This window comes from Anomaloglossus baeobatrachus, chromosome 4 (assembly GCF_048569485.1).
Source record: "Anomaloglossus baeobatrachus isolate aAnoBae1 chromosome 4, aAnoBae1.hap1, whole genome shotgun sequence".
Taxonomy (NCBI): domain Eukaryota; kingdom Metazoa; phylum Chordata; class Amphibia; order Anura; family Aromobatidae; genus Anomaloglossus; species Anomaloglossus baeobatrachus.
In genome coordinates this window covers 309,011,148-309,029,826 of record NC_134356.1, presented here as the reverse complement: position 1 = coordinate 309,029,826, position 18,679 = coordinate 309,011,148, and the positions used below count along the sequence as shown (strand labels likewise).

At 43.9% G+C, this 18,679-nt stretch overlaps 1 protein-coding gene across 2 annotated transcripts in view; it reads left to right on the top strand.

Moving 5' to 3' along the window:
- The window catches only part of TMEM117 (transmembrane protein 117), a 478,554-nt gene that overhangs the window by 15,424 nt on the left and 444,451 nt on the right, over positions 1 to 18,679 (top strand). For both annotated transcript variants that reach the window (XM_075344967.1, XM_075344968.1), the window contains exon 2: positions 247 to 542. In XM_075344967.1, the coding sequence (XP_075201082.1) occupies positions 269 to 542 (274 nt within the window). In that variant the 5' untranslated portion in view covers positions 247 to 268. The remainder of the gene's footprint in view (positions 1 to 246; positions 543 to 18,679) is intronic.

The window sequence follows — 18,679 nt, the reverse complement described above, 5'->3', positions numbered from 1 at the left end:
ATTTGTGCATAGGTTAAATACTAATTTGTGTTTTGAATATTTAGAAGGTCATTAAATTAGTGGAAACAGTTAATTTCTTCCCAAAGAGACTTCAGTCTATTTCTGGTACCTGTAGTGAAGACAAAAATAAGTCATCTGTGTCACCGCTACTCAATCAGGTCACTCAGCAAGACGAGAATTCCCATCAATGTGTGTGCTATTATCATTCAGATTAAGAGTACTGAAAATAATTTTTTTATGTTGCAGGCCAATATAGAAGATTTCAAGGATGGCTAAAGACTTCCGCTATTATTTCCAGCATCCGTGGTCACGGATAGTTATTGCTTACTTGGTGACATTTTTTAATTTCTTAATTTTTGCTGAGGATCCTGTGTCTCATAGCCCAACAGAAGCCAATGTCATTGTTGTTGGGAACTGCTTTTCCTTCATCATGACTAAGTATCCAGGGGGAGGTTGGAATTTTTTTAAAGTCATCCTTTGGCTTGTTGCCATCATAGTTGGATTAATCGCTGGGAAATTTCTTTTTCATCAACGCTTATTTGGTAAGTATCTATCTATCCAGCTATCTCAGTGATAACTTTAATATTTCTAATACTGGATAACATTTCAAAGTGCTGAAGACATCCCTGGAAAATGTGATCCACAGCTGGATTAATATTTACACAGATTTACTGCCCTTTCATGCTGTTGTCTCCAGTTCTATCAAATCCCGACTGGTGGTCACAAGCTCATTGTCATTGTAATACAGCTAGTTTGAGATTACTGTGGTATATATACACTGCATACATATGTACTACATGTACGTATATAATGTGTGTGTATATGCAGTTTTTTTTGTAAAGCAATTTTTATTACTGCACAAATCAGTGTATGGCTGCCATACCATGCATACTATATTCTACCTAGAATCTCCTCTAAGACGTAAGTACATCCCTAATGTTCTACTAGTACTCACATATCAGAGCTGCCTTTCTAGCTGCATTGCTGAGCGGTCGTGCAGCTTGTAAACTTCATTCTGGAACGTAGATGGACACATTGGTCAGTGGAGTGGAGAAGGATCTAGGATGATGTCATCATCACGTGACCTGTGGGGGCGGAGATTGAGTGCAGAGACTGGGAAAGAAAGTGAAACAGACCGTCTCCTCATGTGGTTAGTGGCTCTGAACCTGCGGAATGTTGAAAGATAGTTGTAATTCTAGTTATTATATATCCTTCCTGTATAGCCTGAAGGTATAAGGAGAAATTGTATATTTATATATTTAATATATATTGATTTAATATTTAATATATTTATATTTAATATAGATTGATTTAAAATCCAGGCCTTCATCCTTAATCGCAGGGCCATTTTATCTGGCCTCACCTTCAATCCTCCTGCCCATTTTATTACCTATTTTTTACTACAAAACTCCATTTAGACCGCCAGATTGTGGCTGTTAGATGAATACCAATTGGCAAAAAATAAGCCAATCAGTGGTCGATAAACTTAGGCGGGCTTTGCACGTTGCGACATCGCAAGCCGATGCTGCAATGTCGCACGCGATAGTCCCCTCCCCCGTCGCAGGTACGATATCTTGTGATAGCTGTCGTAGCGAAAATTATCGCTACGCCAGCTTCACATGCACTCACCTGCCCTGCGACCGTCGCTCTGGCCGGCGACCCGCCTCCTTCCTAAGGGGGCGGGTCGTGCGGCGTCATAGCGACATCACATGGCAGGCGGCCAATAGCGGCGGAGGGGCGGAGATGAGCAGGATGTAAACATCCCGCCCACCTCCTTCCTTCCGCATTATGGCCGGCGGCAGGTAAGGAGATGTTCCTCGCTCCTGCGGCTTCACACACAGCGATGTGTGCTGCCGCAGGAGCGAGGAACAACATCGTACCTGTCGCGGCACCGGCATTATGGAAATGTCGGAGGCTGCAACGATGATACGATAACGACGCTTTTGCGCTCGTTCATCGTATCATCTAGAATTTACACACTACGACATCGCAAGTGACGCCGGAAGTGCGTCACTTTCGATTTGACCCCACCGACATCGCACCTGCGATGTCGTAGTGTGCAAAGCCGCCCTTAGACTGACTGAACAATTTTTAATGTAATCACTTTATCCCTATTATTGGCCGCTCATCACCTGGTTACATGGGATGATATGTCTCCAAGAAAGATCATTCTTAAGCTAGTTTACAAATAATTTTACCTGACAAACGAGCGTTTTGCTTGTTCGTTGGGTGACTGTCAGTCTAGATAAGGTCTATTATTAGGAAAAAAACTACAAAAATCCATTCAGAAACGAAAAAAAAAACATACTGAATGGGGAAATAAAAATAACAGAAGTAAAGTGTGTTTGCACAAATGTGAACACACTCTTATAATTAGGGATAGAGTTGAGTTAGCCAATCAAATTTCAACTCATGTTAAATGGTACTCAGTAGTAGTGATGAGCAAACACTTGAGTGCTTGTTAATCGAATTGAGCAGGTTGAACGCTTGGACGGGCTCAACTAGGGTAATGCGTGAAATGTAAGTCAATGGGAAACTTGAGCATTTTTCTGGAAGACCCTCCCAGGAGGACTGGGGGAAGCGGGTCAGGAAAATCACTGAAATGGATGGAAACAGCGCTCTATTGGAATGGGAACAGCATGGGGAAGAAGCCTGGATGCGTCTCTGACACAATGTTGTCAGAGTATTGGGCTGTGTACACATGTTGTGTTTTTAGATGCATTTTTGAGTGCAGATTTTTCACAAAACCTGAAGGAACCCTAATGCCAGCAAAGTCAATAACAATCCTGAAGTGTCATGCTTACATGTTACTTATTTGGGACTTGTAGATTTGTCACACTAACTCCTCCACTTTTACAGACTGACAATAAAACATACAAAACCGAAGATAAAATGGATTCTACAGGAAAAAAATTTAGGAAACACTTCCTGTATAGTGATTGTATATAAGTCAAAATTAAAAAGAGTAAAAAAAAAGCCTCCTCCGCTCTTAAAGGGAACCTGTCACCAGATTTGGTGACTATAAGCTGCGGCCACCACCACTGGGCTCTTATATACAGCATTCTAACTTGCTTTATATAAGAGCCCAGGCCGCTGTGTAGAATGTAAAAAAGATGTTGTAATACTTAACTAAACGGTCAGCACAGTGCAGACTGGTCAAATGGGTGTCTCCGTTGCCTCCTCTTTCGGCGATCTTTGTTTTCCTTCTTCATGACGTGTCCTTCGCAGGACCTCAATGCCGGCGCGTATGCATGACGTAGGACGCATCATGCACCCAGGCTTCAGAAGAAGGAGGACAAAGATGGTCGGAAGAGGAGGTGCCGCACTCGAAGAACGGAGCCACCCATTTGACCAGTCTGCACCATACTGACCATTTAGGTCAGTATTATAAAGTCCATTTTTACATTCTACACAGCGGCCTGGGCTCTTATATACAGCATGTTAGAATGCTGTATATAAGAGCCCACTGGTGGTGGCCGCAGCTTATAGGGGACAAATCTGGTGACAGGTTCCCTGTAATAGCCGGGCCACCTCTCACTGTATTTCCCTGTCATCTATGAGTACAGTAGATGACTTAGAGGGTGAAATAAAACTACACTCACCGGTTCACGTGCTGTATGAAGACTAAAATAAAAATATTTAAAAATATTTATGAAGAAAAAAAATGAATCCCCCTCCTCCCCTTTTCTCTATTAAAAAATAAAGAAACTTGAAACCGAAAAGTAAGCTTATCTGGTATAACAACATCCATAAAAAGTAAATTTCGTAAAGAGAAAAAAAATCAAAACGCCAAAATTGTCAGGTTTTGGTCACTGAGCCACCCAGAAAAAAATGTAACAAAAAGTGAACAAAACATATTATAAATCCCAAAATAGCAAGTAAATCTGCTCTTTGGCTGTGTTGAAAAGAAATAAAAAAAAATTGTTTGTCCTTAAAAAGGATACACAAACTAATAATTTTCTTCAGATTTCATTTTTTTTTCAAGACACTATATAGTATTAAAGCTTATGCATAGATGCATTGATATTGCCATAATCGTACTGACCTGAACAATCGTGGTCAAGAAATTTGACAGAATTGAGGTTTTTTTCACCATTTCACCTCATTTGGAATCTTTTCTTTTGTTTCTCAATAGTAAAATGAATAGTGTCAATCAAAACTATATCTTCTGCCTAAAAACAAGCTTTCATACCGCTATCTCAATGGAAAAATAAAGTTTTGAAGAAGGGGAGGTAAAAATAAAGACGCAAAATCAAAAATTCTCCTTAGGTCATTATTTTGTAACCTATAAACAGTTACATCCATTTGTAAATTTGACACTAGAACACTTCTTTATAAGTAATAGGAGACGTGAAAATGAGAGATTCTTATCCTGCTGACTTGTGACTCATAAGATATTATAGCTTTGATAGATTAAAAAGGTTGTTGCTAAAAAATCTGGCACAGCCTAAATGTTGGACAGATGGTCTGTAGGTCATCTTTCTTAATTTGGAACACAACTTTGGACTTCTGTTGGAATGATCTTTTTTTTAGATGCCGGACGCAGTATAAAACCATTATAGCAGGGTTAGTAGACTTCCCTTAAATATTTTACTACATTACATTATCTTAGTAGTTTTGATTTCAGGAACAACCTAGTCCTAGGGAAATAGTCAGACCTTATTTAATGGTGTGTACATTAATGTGCTTATTATGTTATTTAATACAACTCATATCTAAAAAAAACTAGCTGTCTGGGTCCCTGAAGTGGAGTGTAAAAATTAAATAAATGATTAGAAAAAATGGCGTAGGGTCCTCCATATTTTGATACCCAGTGCAGATAAAAGCAGACAACTGGAGGCTGCAGCCCCCAGCTGTGTGCTTTATCTTGGCTGTGTATCAAAATACGAAGGACCCAATGTGACGTTTTAAAAATGTATTTATGCCAAAAAAATGTTTTAAAACACAATGTGTGATCGCCCCCAATTTTGATAATTTAGCCATGATAAAGCAGACAGCTGAGGGCTGGTATTCCAGGCTGGGCAGGCCCATTCTTATTTCGCCCTCCCAAGCCTTACAATAGCAGCCCGCAGTCGCCCTACAATTCTCATTAGAAAATGTGCCCAAGCACTTTGGCATTGGAGACACACTGATGAAACTGCAGCTGTGAGACCGTCAGTGAGTTCACATGAGGTTGCAGCTGATGGTTCCCATGGTACCTCAGCTGTGACAAAAGGTGAACTCACCTAAGGTGAACTCAATGATCTCAGTCCTGGATTACAGAATTAGGCTATGAGTGCACGTTGAGTATTTGGTTGTAGAAATTTCTAAACCAAATCAGCATCTCCTGGCAGAAAAACGCGTCAAAACCACATTGTTCTTTTAGTGTGTTTTTCTGCCAGGATGATTGATTGCTCTCAGTGAGAGAAACAAAATTAAAATTTTGTAGTTCTGATACCTTTTAATGGCTAACTAAAATAAAAATAAAATATGATGTTATAAAGCAAGCTTTCGAGACATCTCAGGTCTCTTCCTCAGGCATGGTATGACAAAATAGCTGAAGAAACACAAATATATACACAAAACAGGGAAGAGCGATGCATAATAAAAGGACATTTAAATAAACAAACACTGAGCTTGGAAAGTGAATCCTTAATTAGCTTTGATTAGTGGTGTGAGTTTTATTGTCCAAAATATCTATGTAGGATCAGAGGCCTGGTGCCCTTGTAGTCTCTGGAGCTGACCTCTCAGATTTTATAATGAGTCATAAATCCTTCTGAGAGATTGAGTCCTGTGTCCACAGAGTTAAACAGTGTGATGAATTTGTATTCCCAGACCCTGCGATGGCTCTGTGATCTGAAGTTGCCTTTTAATATGACAACTTTCATGTGATTTATGTTGTGTCCTGGAGCACAGAAATGTTTGGCCACAGGTAAATGGATTTTTTTTGTCTGTAATTGTGTGCCTGTGAGATCTCATCCTTGCTCTCAGTCTCTGTCCTGTTTCTCCAACATAGAGGCCCCCAATAGGACATATAGTGCACAGGATTAAGTACACCACGTTGGAAGAGGAGCATGTGAATGTCCCAGGAATCTTATAGTCCTTCTGTGTGTTAGGGATCTGTATCCGGTCTTTGGTCTCTACATGAGTGCAGGTTTTGCAGCTCTTTACATTGCAAGGATAAGTTCCTCTTGGTGTGTCTGAGGGCATAGAACTTCGGATCATGATGCTCCTTAAATTAGGAGGTTGCCTGTAGCACAGTAATGGAGGATCTTTGAATATTGTTTTTAACCGGTCATCCTTGTGTAGAATGTGGTGAAGTTTCTTGGCCGTACTTCTCAGCACCTCAAGCTGTGGGTTGTAGGTCACCACCAGAGGTACTCGACTATTTTCCTCTTTTTGTTTGTATTGAAGCAGTTCACTTCTAGGGGTCCTTGTGGCTCTAATGATCTGGTCATCAATGGAGGTGGGGTGGTAGCCTTGGTTTAAAAATGTCTTTTTAAGATGGGTTAAGTGTTCATCCCTGTCTGCAGGGCTGGAACAGATACGATTGTATCTGAGGGCCTGGCTGTAGACAATGGACTTTTTAATGTGTTTGGGATGGAAACTGTCCCATCTGAGGTATGTGGGACGGTCAATAGGCTTCCGATACACTGATGTCTGGATTGAGCCATTTTGAATTTTGATGGTGGTATCCAGGAAGTTGATTTCTGCTTTTGAGTGGTCCAATGTCAAGTTTATGGTTGGATGAAATGCATTGAATTTTTCATGAAATTTTAGAAGCTCTTGCTCAGATTCGGTCCAGATTATTAAGATGTCATCGATGAAACTGAAATAGGCCAATGGTTTGAGGTTGTAGGATGCTAAAAAGTCATTTTCCAGTTTAGCCATGAAAAGGTTGGCATACTGTGGTGCCATTTTGCTTCCCATAGCTGTTCCTGTGCATTGTAGATATAGCTCCTTGCCAAAAGAGAAAAAGTTGTGTGTACTACAGGCTCAGAAGGGATCCCATTAGCTTCAAGAAACATTTGGCAGGCGGTTAGTGCATCTTCATGTGGGATGTTAGAGTATAAGAATTCCACATCCATGGTGGCTAAGATGGTACTCTCGGGTAGAGGACCTATTGTAGATAGCTTTTTTAAAAGGTCAGTGGTGTCCTGTATATAGCTGGCGGTCTTCCTTACCAGTGGCTTAAGGACATTTTCTACCCACCCAGAGATTTTTTCAGTGAGCGTTCCCACCCCTGAGATGATCGGCCTCCCTGGGTTACCTGGTTTATGAATCTTGGGTAGCATATAGAAAACTCCCATCCTTGGATAAAAATTCTAAGATGGTACTCTCGGGTAGAGGACCTATTGTAGTTAGCTTTTTTAAAAGGTCAGTGGTGTTTCTGCCAGGAGATACAGATTTGGTACAGATTTCTGCTACAAATTAATGCACCAAACGCAGGTAAGGAGATGTTTGTCGCTCCCGGGGTGTCACACATAGCGATGTGTGATGCCGCAGGAACAACGAACAACATCGTACCGGTGGCAGCAGCGATATTAAGGAAAGGAACGACATGTCAACGATCACCGTTTTGGAACGATTTTGCAATCGTTGATCGTCGCTCCTTGGTGTCACATGCTGCGATGTCACTACCTGCGCTGGATGTTCGTCACTAACATCGTGACCCCGACGATATATCGGTAGCGATGTCGTAGCGTGTAAAGTACCCCTTAGGGTCCATATCTTACCATCCACTATATAGACAATCACCTTGGCTATCTCATATATATAATTTTTGACTTGCAGCTATTTAGCATGTGATTAATTATGCAAATTCTTGTCATGTCACTGCATTGTTACTGCTTTATTTCTGAAAATATAAATGTTAACCCCTTCACGACCTACGATTTTACACGCTGTTTTTTTTCGCCATTCTTCTTTCGAGAGACGTAACTTTTTTATTTTTTAATCAATCTGGTCATGTGAGGGCTCGTTTTTTTCCGGAACGAGCTGTACTTCTAAATTAAATAATGAGTTTTACCATTTAGGTTACTGGTAAACGACAAAAAAAATCCAAATGCGGAAAAATTGCAATAAAAGTGCGATTTCACTATTGTTTTTGAGATATTTTATTTACTGTGTTCACTATATAGTAAAACCGATGTATTGGGGTGATGCCTGGGGTTGGTGTGAGTTCGTAGACACCATACATGAATAGGTTTACTTTTATTTAAGGGGTTAAAAAAAATCAGAAGTTTGTCCGAAAAAAGTGGCGTATGTTTTGCGCCATATTCCGTGACCCGTAGTGTTCTCATTTTTCGGGATCTATGGCTCAGTGATGGCTTATTTTTTGTGTCTTGAGCTGACGTTTTTAACAGTACCATTTTTACGCAGATGCTATGTCTTGATCGCCTGTTATTGCATTTTGCGCAAAATTTGTGGCAACCAAAAAACGTAATTTTGGTGTTTTGGATTTTTTTTTTTCTGCTATGCCGTTTACCGATTAGATTAATTGATTTTATATTTTGATCGATTGATTGGGCATTTCTGAATGCGACGATACCAAATATGTATATATTTTTTATTTTTTTTAACCCTTTAGTTTTCACTTGGGCAAAAGGGGGTGATTTTAACTTTTTAAAGTTTTTTTTATTTTTTTTAAATGTTTCAAAAATGTTTACTTTTTTTTTAAGAGTTTCTCTAGGGGGCAATAAGAATCAGCTGTCTGATCGCTGGTTCCTTTCTCACGATCAGAGCAGCATCGCTCAGATCGGGAGAAAAGCTCATCTCTTGTAATAAGCAGCACTTGCCTGTTTCTTACTGGCCCTTAGTCATGTGAGCTACAGGAGTCATCACATGACCCAGTGCTACCATGTCAACAATTGAATCCATGTGATCATGTCACGTGACTTCTGGTGTCAGGCTATAAGTAAAGTTTTAGCACGATCGCGATTATAATGGCCCTGTCACATATTGACACCACCATTTTAAGGGGTTGAAAGGCACGGGCGAAACACGATTACACTTGTGCCTGACAGGCACATATGTCAGCTTTGCAAATCAGCTGACATGTGCGCAGATCGCTGTAGACTGCTTGGAGCAGCCCACGGGGATTAACACTATGGCCGCTAGGACGTAAAATTACTGCCCGCGGTTGTTAAGGGGTTAATATTTATTATTTTGTTAGTATTTTGTAAATCCACTTTTTGGCTTTCAACACTGCCTGAATCCTTCTGGGCATGCTCTGAATGAGATTCAAGCATGTTTCAACCAAAATCTGATGCTAGGTCTCTTCTTCACATTCCTAATGTTGGTGCATACTGGTTAACTCACTTGGGTATGTATACAACTTTTTGTTCAATTCTGCCCACAATTGTTCAATTGGGTTGAGGTCTGGGGACTGTGGGGGCCAATCTGCCGCAACCTCCAGCAGGAATGCAGGGCCTCAGAACTCTGAGCCTAATCCTGTCATGGTGCCTATGGCGCCTCTGGCAATCCACAGGTTGACTGTCAAATGTAAAAGGGAATATAGTAGTAGGCGAAGGTAAGTAGGTGGTTCGCAGAGGCTGATTCCATAGTCCAGCTATGTGTAGTGGCTAAGCTCCCTGATCTGGTTTGACTTTCATGTGTTTCCTGGCATGCACAGACACCCAGATCATATGGTCTGAAGTAGTAGAAGCCGGGGTTAATGCAATCCCACAAGAAATGCAAACACCATAGGTTGAACAAAGAGAGGGAACTTTTACTCCATGTAAACTGCAGTGTTGATAATGCACACTTTCACCCCTTCACGACCATGGACGGAAAGATCCGTCCTTGTGCCCTGGGCCTTAACGACCAAGGACGGATCTTTCCGTCATGGCGGAATCGCGGCACCGGAGCCTCCGGTGACTGCGATCGGTTAACATAAACCGCAGATTCGGGGAGGAGGGGACCTGTACCTGACCTCAGGAGGGGTGGTGCCTCCTCCCCGGACCTACGGAGGCTGTGATTGGCTGACGAACGCCGCTCAACCAATCACAGCCACTGTAATGTTCCAGCCACTTAAAGTGACTGAAACATTGAAATCCAGCCCTGGCCAGTGCAGCTATAGCACTGGCCATTGGCTGGAGCTGGGTGACCTCACTGGATCACCCTCCCCCAGCTCCAATAACTCTGATTGGAGAGATCGGCCTTGTGACCGATTTCTCCAATCACAGTGTACCTGTTGCCGGTGACCGCCCCCGTCATCGTCCCTGCAGCACGCCAGCACAGTGAGTGTACACAGTGCAATGGCAGGGCGACAAGCTCCGGTCCCATGCTGTTATGAGACCGGAGCATGGGACCCGGAAGTTGCCGCGCTGCCATTGCACTGTATGAAACCGGCCTCCCGATCCGCCGCCGCTGCCCTCCGCCGCGATCTGCCACCCGCACCCTCACCCCCACACCTCCCGATCCGCCGCCGCTGCCCTCCGCCACGATCTGCCACCCGCACCCTCAGCCCCACACCTCCCGATCCGCTGCCCTTCGCCGCGATCTGCCACCCGCACCCCCACCCCTCGTATCTGCTGCCCGCACACTCACCCCCACACCTCCCGATCCGCCGCCGCGATCTGCCACCCGCACCCCCACCCCTCGTATCTGCTGCCCGCACACTCACCCCCACACCTCCCGATCCGCCGCCGCGATCTGCCACCCGCACCCCCACCCCTCGTATCTGCTGCCCGCACACTCACCCCCACACCTCCCGATCCGCTGCTGCCCTCCGCCGCGATCTGCCACCCGCACCCCCACCCTCGTATCTGCTGCCCGCACACTCACCCCCACACCTCCCGATCCGCCGCCGCCGCCCTCCATCTGCCACAGTGCCACCGGTCCCCCCCGATCTGCTGCTCGTCCCCTCACCGCCGTGATGTGCGCTCCCTCCCCTGTCACCACCGCCGTGATGTGCGCTCCCTCCCCTGTCACCGCCGTGATGTGCGCTCCCTCCCCTGTCACCGCCGTGATGTGCGCTCCCTCCCCTGTCACCGCCGTGATCTGCGCTCCCTCCCCTGTCACCGCCGTGATCTGCGCTCCCTCACCTGTCACCACCGTGATCTGCGTTCCCTCACCTGTCACCGCCGTGATCTGTGCTCCCTCACCTGTCACCGCCATGATCTGTGCTCCCTCACCTGTCACCCCGTGATCTGTGCTCCCTCACCTGTCACCCCCGTGATCTGCTGTCCGCTCTCCCTCACCTCTCACCCCCGTGATCTGTGCTCTGCTCACCTGTCTCCTCCGTGATCTGCGCTGCGCTCCCTCCCCCACCTCTCACCCTCCCCAATCTGCTGCCTCCTTCATCTCCTGTGATCCAGCTGCCTAGATCCATCCTGTAGGGTAACTATCCCCAATCTCACCTCCCACTCCCCTTCCCACCCATCCCCCCCATCCCACCCTCCCCCCATCCTCTGCCGCTCCTGCATCCACTGCGCCCTCTCCCATCCGCCCCCACCCTATCCCAGCCGCCGTCTCACAATCACAGATGCTCCCTTTATATGCCGCTGCCCCCCCATCTGCTGCCGCCCCATCTGCCGCCCCCCCCCATCTGCCGCTGTTTTTTTTTTCTATGCCATGGGGGGTCTAGTTTCCAAAATGGGGTCACATGTGGGGGAGCTCTACTGTTTCAGCAGCTCAGGGGGTCTCCAAACAGCATGGAATATGCTAATTATCCCAGACAATTTTGCGTTTGAAACGTCAAATGACGCTCCTTGCCTTCAGAGCCCTGCTGTGCGCCTAAACATTTGATTTCCACCACATATGAGGTATCTGCGTACTCAGGAGAAATTGCACAATACATTTTATGGTGCAATTTTTCCTGATACCCTTGTGAAAAAAAAAAGCTACCTGGTTGAAGTAACAATTTTGTGGTAAAAATGTTTTTTTTTATTTTCACAGCTCAACTCTATTAACTTTTGTGAAGCCCCCAGAGGCTCAAAGTGCTCAATAAACATCTAGATAAATTCCATGAGGGGTCTAGTTTCCAAAATGGGGTCACATGTGGGGGAGCTCCACTGTTTTGGCACCTCAGGGGCTCTCCAAACACAACATGGTGCGGCTAACGATTCCAGCTAATTTTCTGTTCAAAAAAGTCAAATGGCGCTCCTTCCCTTCCGAGTGCTGCCGTGCACCCAAACAGTAGTTTTTCGCCACATATGAGGTATCTGCGTGTTCAGTAGAAATTGCCCAACAAATTTTGGGGGTTCATTTAATCCTGCTACCCTTGTGAATATGCAATATTTGAGGCTAAATTAACATTTTTGTTGCAAAAAGTAAAATGTTCATTTTTTCCTTCCACATTGCTTTAGTTACTGTGAAGCACCTTGAAGGGTTAATAACCTTCTTGAATGTGGTTTTGAGTAGCCTGAGGGGTGCCGTTTTTGGAATGGTGTCACTTTTGGGTGTTCTGTGTCATGTAGACCTTTCAAAATCGCTTCAAATGTGATGTGGTCCCTAAAAAAAGTGGCTTTGTAAATTTTGTTGTAAAAATGAGAAATTGCTCATAAACTTTGAACCCCTATAAACTTCCTTAATTTTTTTTCCCCCCAAAATTGTTCTGATGTAAAGTAGACATGTGGGAAATGTTATTTATTAATTATTTTGTGTCATATGTCTCGTTGGTTTTAGAGCATAAAAATTCAAAGTTTGAAAATTACAAAATTTTCAAAATTTTCGCGAAATTTCCGTTTTTTTCACAAAAAAACGCAAAAAATATCGGCCTAAATTTACCACTAACATGAAGCCCAATATGTCACGAAAAAACATTCTCAGAATCACCGGGATCCGCTGAAGTGTTCCAGACTTATAACCTCATAAAGTGACACTGGTCAGAATTGCAAAGAATGGCCTGGTCTTTAGGGTCAAAATAGGCTTGGGGCTGAAGAGGTTAAGCAGGTCCATATAACAGAAGCAGGTCCATATAACAGAAGCAGGTCCATATAACAGTCTCCACAGCCTATATACAGTTCTTTCTCTATCAGCAGGATTAACTCTTCCTCAGCCAAGCTCTGAGAGTATCTTAGCATCAGGCATCTATAACTGTCTTGGCTTTGAGCAGTTAGTGGGCTTTCTGGATCTTGCTATGTTCGGGACCTACCTTGATTTAGAATAAGTGGCAGCCTGGATTTTTCCGTTCCACGGAGAGTTTCTTTCTCCTTACCAGACACAGTCACTATTGGACAGAAGTGACTGAAAGTAAGCCCACCAACTCCAGCGTTCATACACCTCTCCCACCAAACTCATTCCTCACTTCCTGAGTCCTCAGCCACAGACGTCTTTCTTTTTTTTCCTCTCAGAAAGGACCCAGAAATCTCCCCACTGCTGCGAGACTTCCTGTTTCCATATAAGGCAAAAGTAGTTTTGAGTTTTGAGAAAGGCCAGCAGAGGTCAGTGTAGGATTAGAAATGCTACAACTCTCAGAGCAAGGTTTCAGAAGGCATAGATAATGTCCAACATTATAGAAAAACACATGGCCCAGTGTAGTGTCTACTTTGGGTCACTACAAATCCATCACCTCTAGTTCATTGCCATCGAACCATTTCTTCGCCAATCTCGACCTATGCTTCAGGTTGTTGTCTTTCTGGAACTCTTTGTTGTCCTTTTTATACCCATAGTAGTCAAGGGTACAAAGTATCTCGCCTTGTAAGATACTCACATATTGCTCATCATTGAGACCACCGTCAATCCTTGTCAGGTATCCAATGCCTTTGGCTGTGAAACAACCCCATATCATCAGACTTCCTCCACTGAACAGCTCCTTTAGTTTCTCAATCCATTAGCCTCTTATTCCCCTTGTTTCTTGCAAAACCATTTTCACCCATCAGAGCCTAGTTTTTAGACTTTAATTTCATTACTCCAAATCACCTGTTTTCAATTTTCTACTGTCCATTTTTCATACTTTTTTGCAAATTCAAGCCAACGCTTCTTATGATGATATTGAAGTCAAGGCTTCTTCACCTTTTTTTTAGGCCACCATTCTAGACTTGTGTAATGTGCTTCACGCAGTGCTTGCATGGACATCTATGATCTTACTATAACAAAGCACACGAGCCACCTGCAGTGCCGGAACTGATAGACCTAGTGATGAGCCGAATTGTTGACTCCGATATTTTGGCTGGACTGCTTTTGAATGGATGGACATCCTTCCATCTGTCATGGCACGCATATAATGCAGTTTGGCAATTTTCTTGTCCGAGAGACCACTGAGTTGGATGAGTCAGATCATTCATGAGTTGAATGATGCGGTTTCTCTTTTCTTGGGAAATCTTCATGGCAGCTCCTCGATTCAAACCAGTGACCTTTAATTTGGGAATCAACCTAATAACACACTGAGCTATTAGGGAATGTGAGAAAATGTTGTAATTTGTAGTATACTGGAAGATTTTTTTTTTACTGGAAGAGCAAAACCGTAACAATGCAGTAATATGACAAGAATATGCATAATTAGCTATATGATACATAATTGAAAGCTAAATTTATGTATGAGATAGGCAAAATGATATCTATATTATGAAGGTTGTCTTAGCCTCAAAGATATAGTGAATGGTAAGATATGGAGCCTAAAAGTCAAAAGTTCAAACATTGTTACCCTTTTGCTTGTCACTGTATAATATGTTTAAAAATTTATACTGAATTGTGCAATCAATGGAAATTAATGACGTGATACTCAGTAACATATTGCTATTACTTAATGTGACATCTAATATACTCAATTGTTTAAATGTTAATATGGTCCAAGATCTAATATATAAAGCTGAATGTGTGTATGTATGTCCGGGATTGGAATCTGCACCATCGCAGTTACAGCCACAAAGTTTTGCACAGTCACATGACTGGACCCCGAGAGCGTCATAGGCTATTTTGTGAGGCGAAATTTTAACCCTGCGCATTCCAATTTACCAATCAATTTTGCCCCTATCTACATAATGGGTAAAAAGTGAAACGAAAAGTGTATCCGCACCGTTGCCTTTACAATCACGAAATTTTGCACAAACACCTCATGTGACCCAGGGAACGTCATAGACTATGTTTTGACAGGAAAATTTAACCCCGCGCTTTACAGTTATTCTCCAAAAAACATGCCTCCATTAAAGTAAATGGAGCCTGGAACTACAGGTTATTAGTAGGAGCTGTGATTGGTTGCTATAGGAACAAAAGACATTCATAGTATAAGAAGCTTATATCTGAGGTAATAAGATGTAGGTAGGGAGATGGATAGAGACAGACCTGGGTAGAGACAGACCTGGGTAGAGACAGACCTGGGTAGAGACAGACGGGGAAAGAGACAGACGGAGAAAGAGACAGACAGACATGCAGACAGGGACAAAGACAGGCAGACAGGGAAGGAGGAGACAGCCAGAGAGACAGACAAAGATAGATGGGGAAAGACACAGACCTTGATAGAGACCGACTGGGAAAGAGACAGAGAAATAGAGACAGACAAGGAAAGAGACAGACAGGCAGACAGGGAAAGAGACAGACAAAGAGATGGGGCGACAGACGGGGAAGACAGACCTGGGAAAGGGACAGACCTAGAAAGAGACAGATGGGGAAATAAACAGAGCTAGAGACAGACAAAAAAAGAGACAGACAGAGACAGGCAGACGGGGAAAGAGACAGACCTGGAAAGAGACAGACGGGGAAAGAGGCAGACGGAGCACATTACTTGGCCAATTTAGTTAAATCTATGTGGAATATCTGTGGTGTTGAAATATATGTCGTGAAATGCTTCTATTAGCTTAGTTTTTGCCTTTTAATAATTACATTTCTATCTATTTGTTTTGTGGTTTTTGTGTGCAGAATACATTTTTGTTAATACATTCTATTTTGTTAACAACAGTTATTAACCCGGGTGAAGTCGGGTAGTACAGCTTGTTGATTATATAAAAGCAATATGAACAAGGACCTGGGGCCATATGGGTTGCATCAGACAGTTGTTAAGAAAATAAGCTCAGTTATTGCTGGACACCTGTACATTATTTTTAGAGACTTTCTAGTAACTATTACTGTACCAAGTGAAAGGTGCAAAGATAATGTGGTGCCCATTTTCAAAAAGGGCTCCATGTACAGTAATACTCAGGTAACTATAGACCAGTAAGGCTACTTTCACACATCAGTTTTTTTCCATCAGGGACAATCCGGAAACAAAACGTGTAAAACGGATCCGGTACCACATCCGTTTTATCTCCATTGATTTGCATTGCCACCGGATTGTGCCTGATGACCTTGCGTTGCATCCGGCTTTTTCCGGATGCGGCTTAATTAATGAATGCGGTGGCCGCATGGAACGTTTCATGCAATGTTTTTTGTATCATAAAAAAAACGAACAGCGCCGGTTGCGGCTCTGTGCGGCATGGTGCATAATGAAAGTCTATGCACGCCGAATCCAGTGGCATGCATCAAATGCCGGAAGCATGTACCGGATTCGGTTTTTACTTCTGAGCATGCCCAGAGGTGATTCTCTGATAAAACATTGCATTCCCCTCGGACCAATTCTAGCCTGTGTGTCTGCACACATGAGCGATTATTTTCTCAGTCCTAATCGAACCGAGAAAACAATCGCAGCATGCTGCGGGTGTAATGCAAAACTATTTTCTCTCGCACCCATTCAAGTGAATGGGGTGAGAGAAAAATCGCACTGCACTCTTAGTACACCGGTGTACTGTGCGTGCAGAGCAAGAATCGCAATAGCCGGCTATGGAGGACGGGGGAGATAAATCCCTCCTTCCCCTCCTCCGTGCCAGCCCGCCCCTCCTGAGTGCCTGCCAGCCCCCCGCAGCTGAGGTCCGCTCGCAGGGTCGGACATCAGATGCAGGCACACTAGCATGACACTTGGCTCCTGCTGTGCTGCCAGCGCGAGCCGAGTGTCATGCGAGCATCACACTAGTGACCCTTGTGGCCCCAGCCTCACTCTCTCACACTCACACTCACTCACTCACTCACTGACTTACTCACTCATTGACTCATTCACTCACTGACTCACTCACTCACTGACTCATTCACTCACTGACTCATTCACTCACTCTCACCCACTCACCGATCACCGGCGCGGCGTTCACACTGCTGGTGGCTTCTCCTGATTTGAAAATGCCGGCTGCCCATTATTCAGTCTCGTATTCCCTGCTTCCCCCGCCCACCGGCGCCTATGATTGGTTGCAGTCAGACACGCCCCCACGCTGAGTGACAGTTGTCTCACTGCAATCAATCACATCCGCAGGTGGGCGGGTCTATAACTCGCAGTAAAATAAATAAATAATTAAAAAAAACGACGTGCGGTCCCCCCCCCAATTTTGATACCAGCCAAGATAAAGCCATACGGCTGAAGGCTGGTATTCTCAGGATGGGGAGCTCCACGTTATGGGGAGCCCCCCAGCCTAACAATATCAGCCAGCAGCCGCCCAGAATTGCCGCATGCATTAGATGCGACAGTTCTGGGCCTCTACCCGGCTCATCCCGAATTGCCCTGGTGCGGTGGCAATCAGGGTAATAAGGGGTTAATCATGGCAGGCGTCTATGAGACACCCCCAATGATTAACCTGTAAGTGAAAGTAAATAAACACATACACCCAAAAAAATACTTTATTTGGAATAAAGGACAAAAAACCCTCTTTCACCATTTTATTAAAATCCCCAAATACCCCTCCAGGTCCGACGTAATCCACGAGGTCCCGCGACGATTTCAGCTCTGCTATATGAAGCTGACAGGAGCGGCAGTAGAACACCGCCGCTCCCGGGAGCTCCACACAGCAACTGAAGGGAGTCGCGCTGTCAGCGGGGATGTCACTGATGTAATGTCGGTGTATGTGCGGTGATGTGCGGGAGTGCCGGTGTATGTGCGGTGATGTGCGGGAGTGCCGGTGTATGTGCGGTGATGTGCGGGAGTGCCGGTGTATGTGCGGTGATGTGCGGGAGTGCCGGTGTATGTGCGGGATAAATGACTCAAAGGTTTCTCCAAATAGTTTTGGTGAATGACTGCTACTCTGAATGATCTCTGTAGTACCCAAGATTCAGTACTGGATCAGCCATTATTCAACTTATCTATTAATGATATAGTGCTGTTTTTATTTTTGCAGATGACACAAAGCTCTGTAGTTTAGGAAGTCTATAGAGGGTGGCTAACTTGGACAAACTGAGTGTTTGGCAACTACTTGGCAGATGGTTGGTTCAATATGGAGAAATGTAAGTTATGCACATGGGCCCTAATACGATGCCGGCATCATTTGTTCTAGCATGGTAAAAGTAGAAGAGTCACTTCTAGAAGGTTATTTTGGTGTATTTGTAGATCACAGACTAAATTACAGAATACAATGTCAGTTAGCAGATTCTAAGGCCAGCAGAATATTGTGGTGTAGTAGAAGAAGCATAAAGTTCTGGGATAGGGACGTAATACTATCACCATATAAAACATTAGTTCAACCTTATCTAGGATATGCAGTTCAGTACATGAATGGTCAATACCAAAAGTATAGTCCAAAAGCTGTTTAATATAAAACCCCTACAAAAAATAAAGGGGCGCGCCTTCTGTCTGGAGAAAAAAAGTTTCAATCTCCAGAGGAGACAGGCCTTCTTTACCATAAAACCTATTAATCTGTGAAATAGTCAATTGCTGATCAGTGTGAACCGTAGATGGTTTCAAAACAGGCTTGGATGCTTCTTTAGAAGAAAAGAAAATAAATGCTTATGTATATGTGTAAAGTTC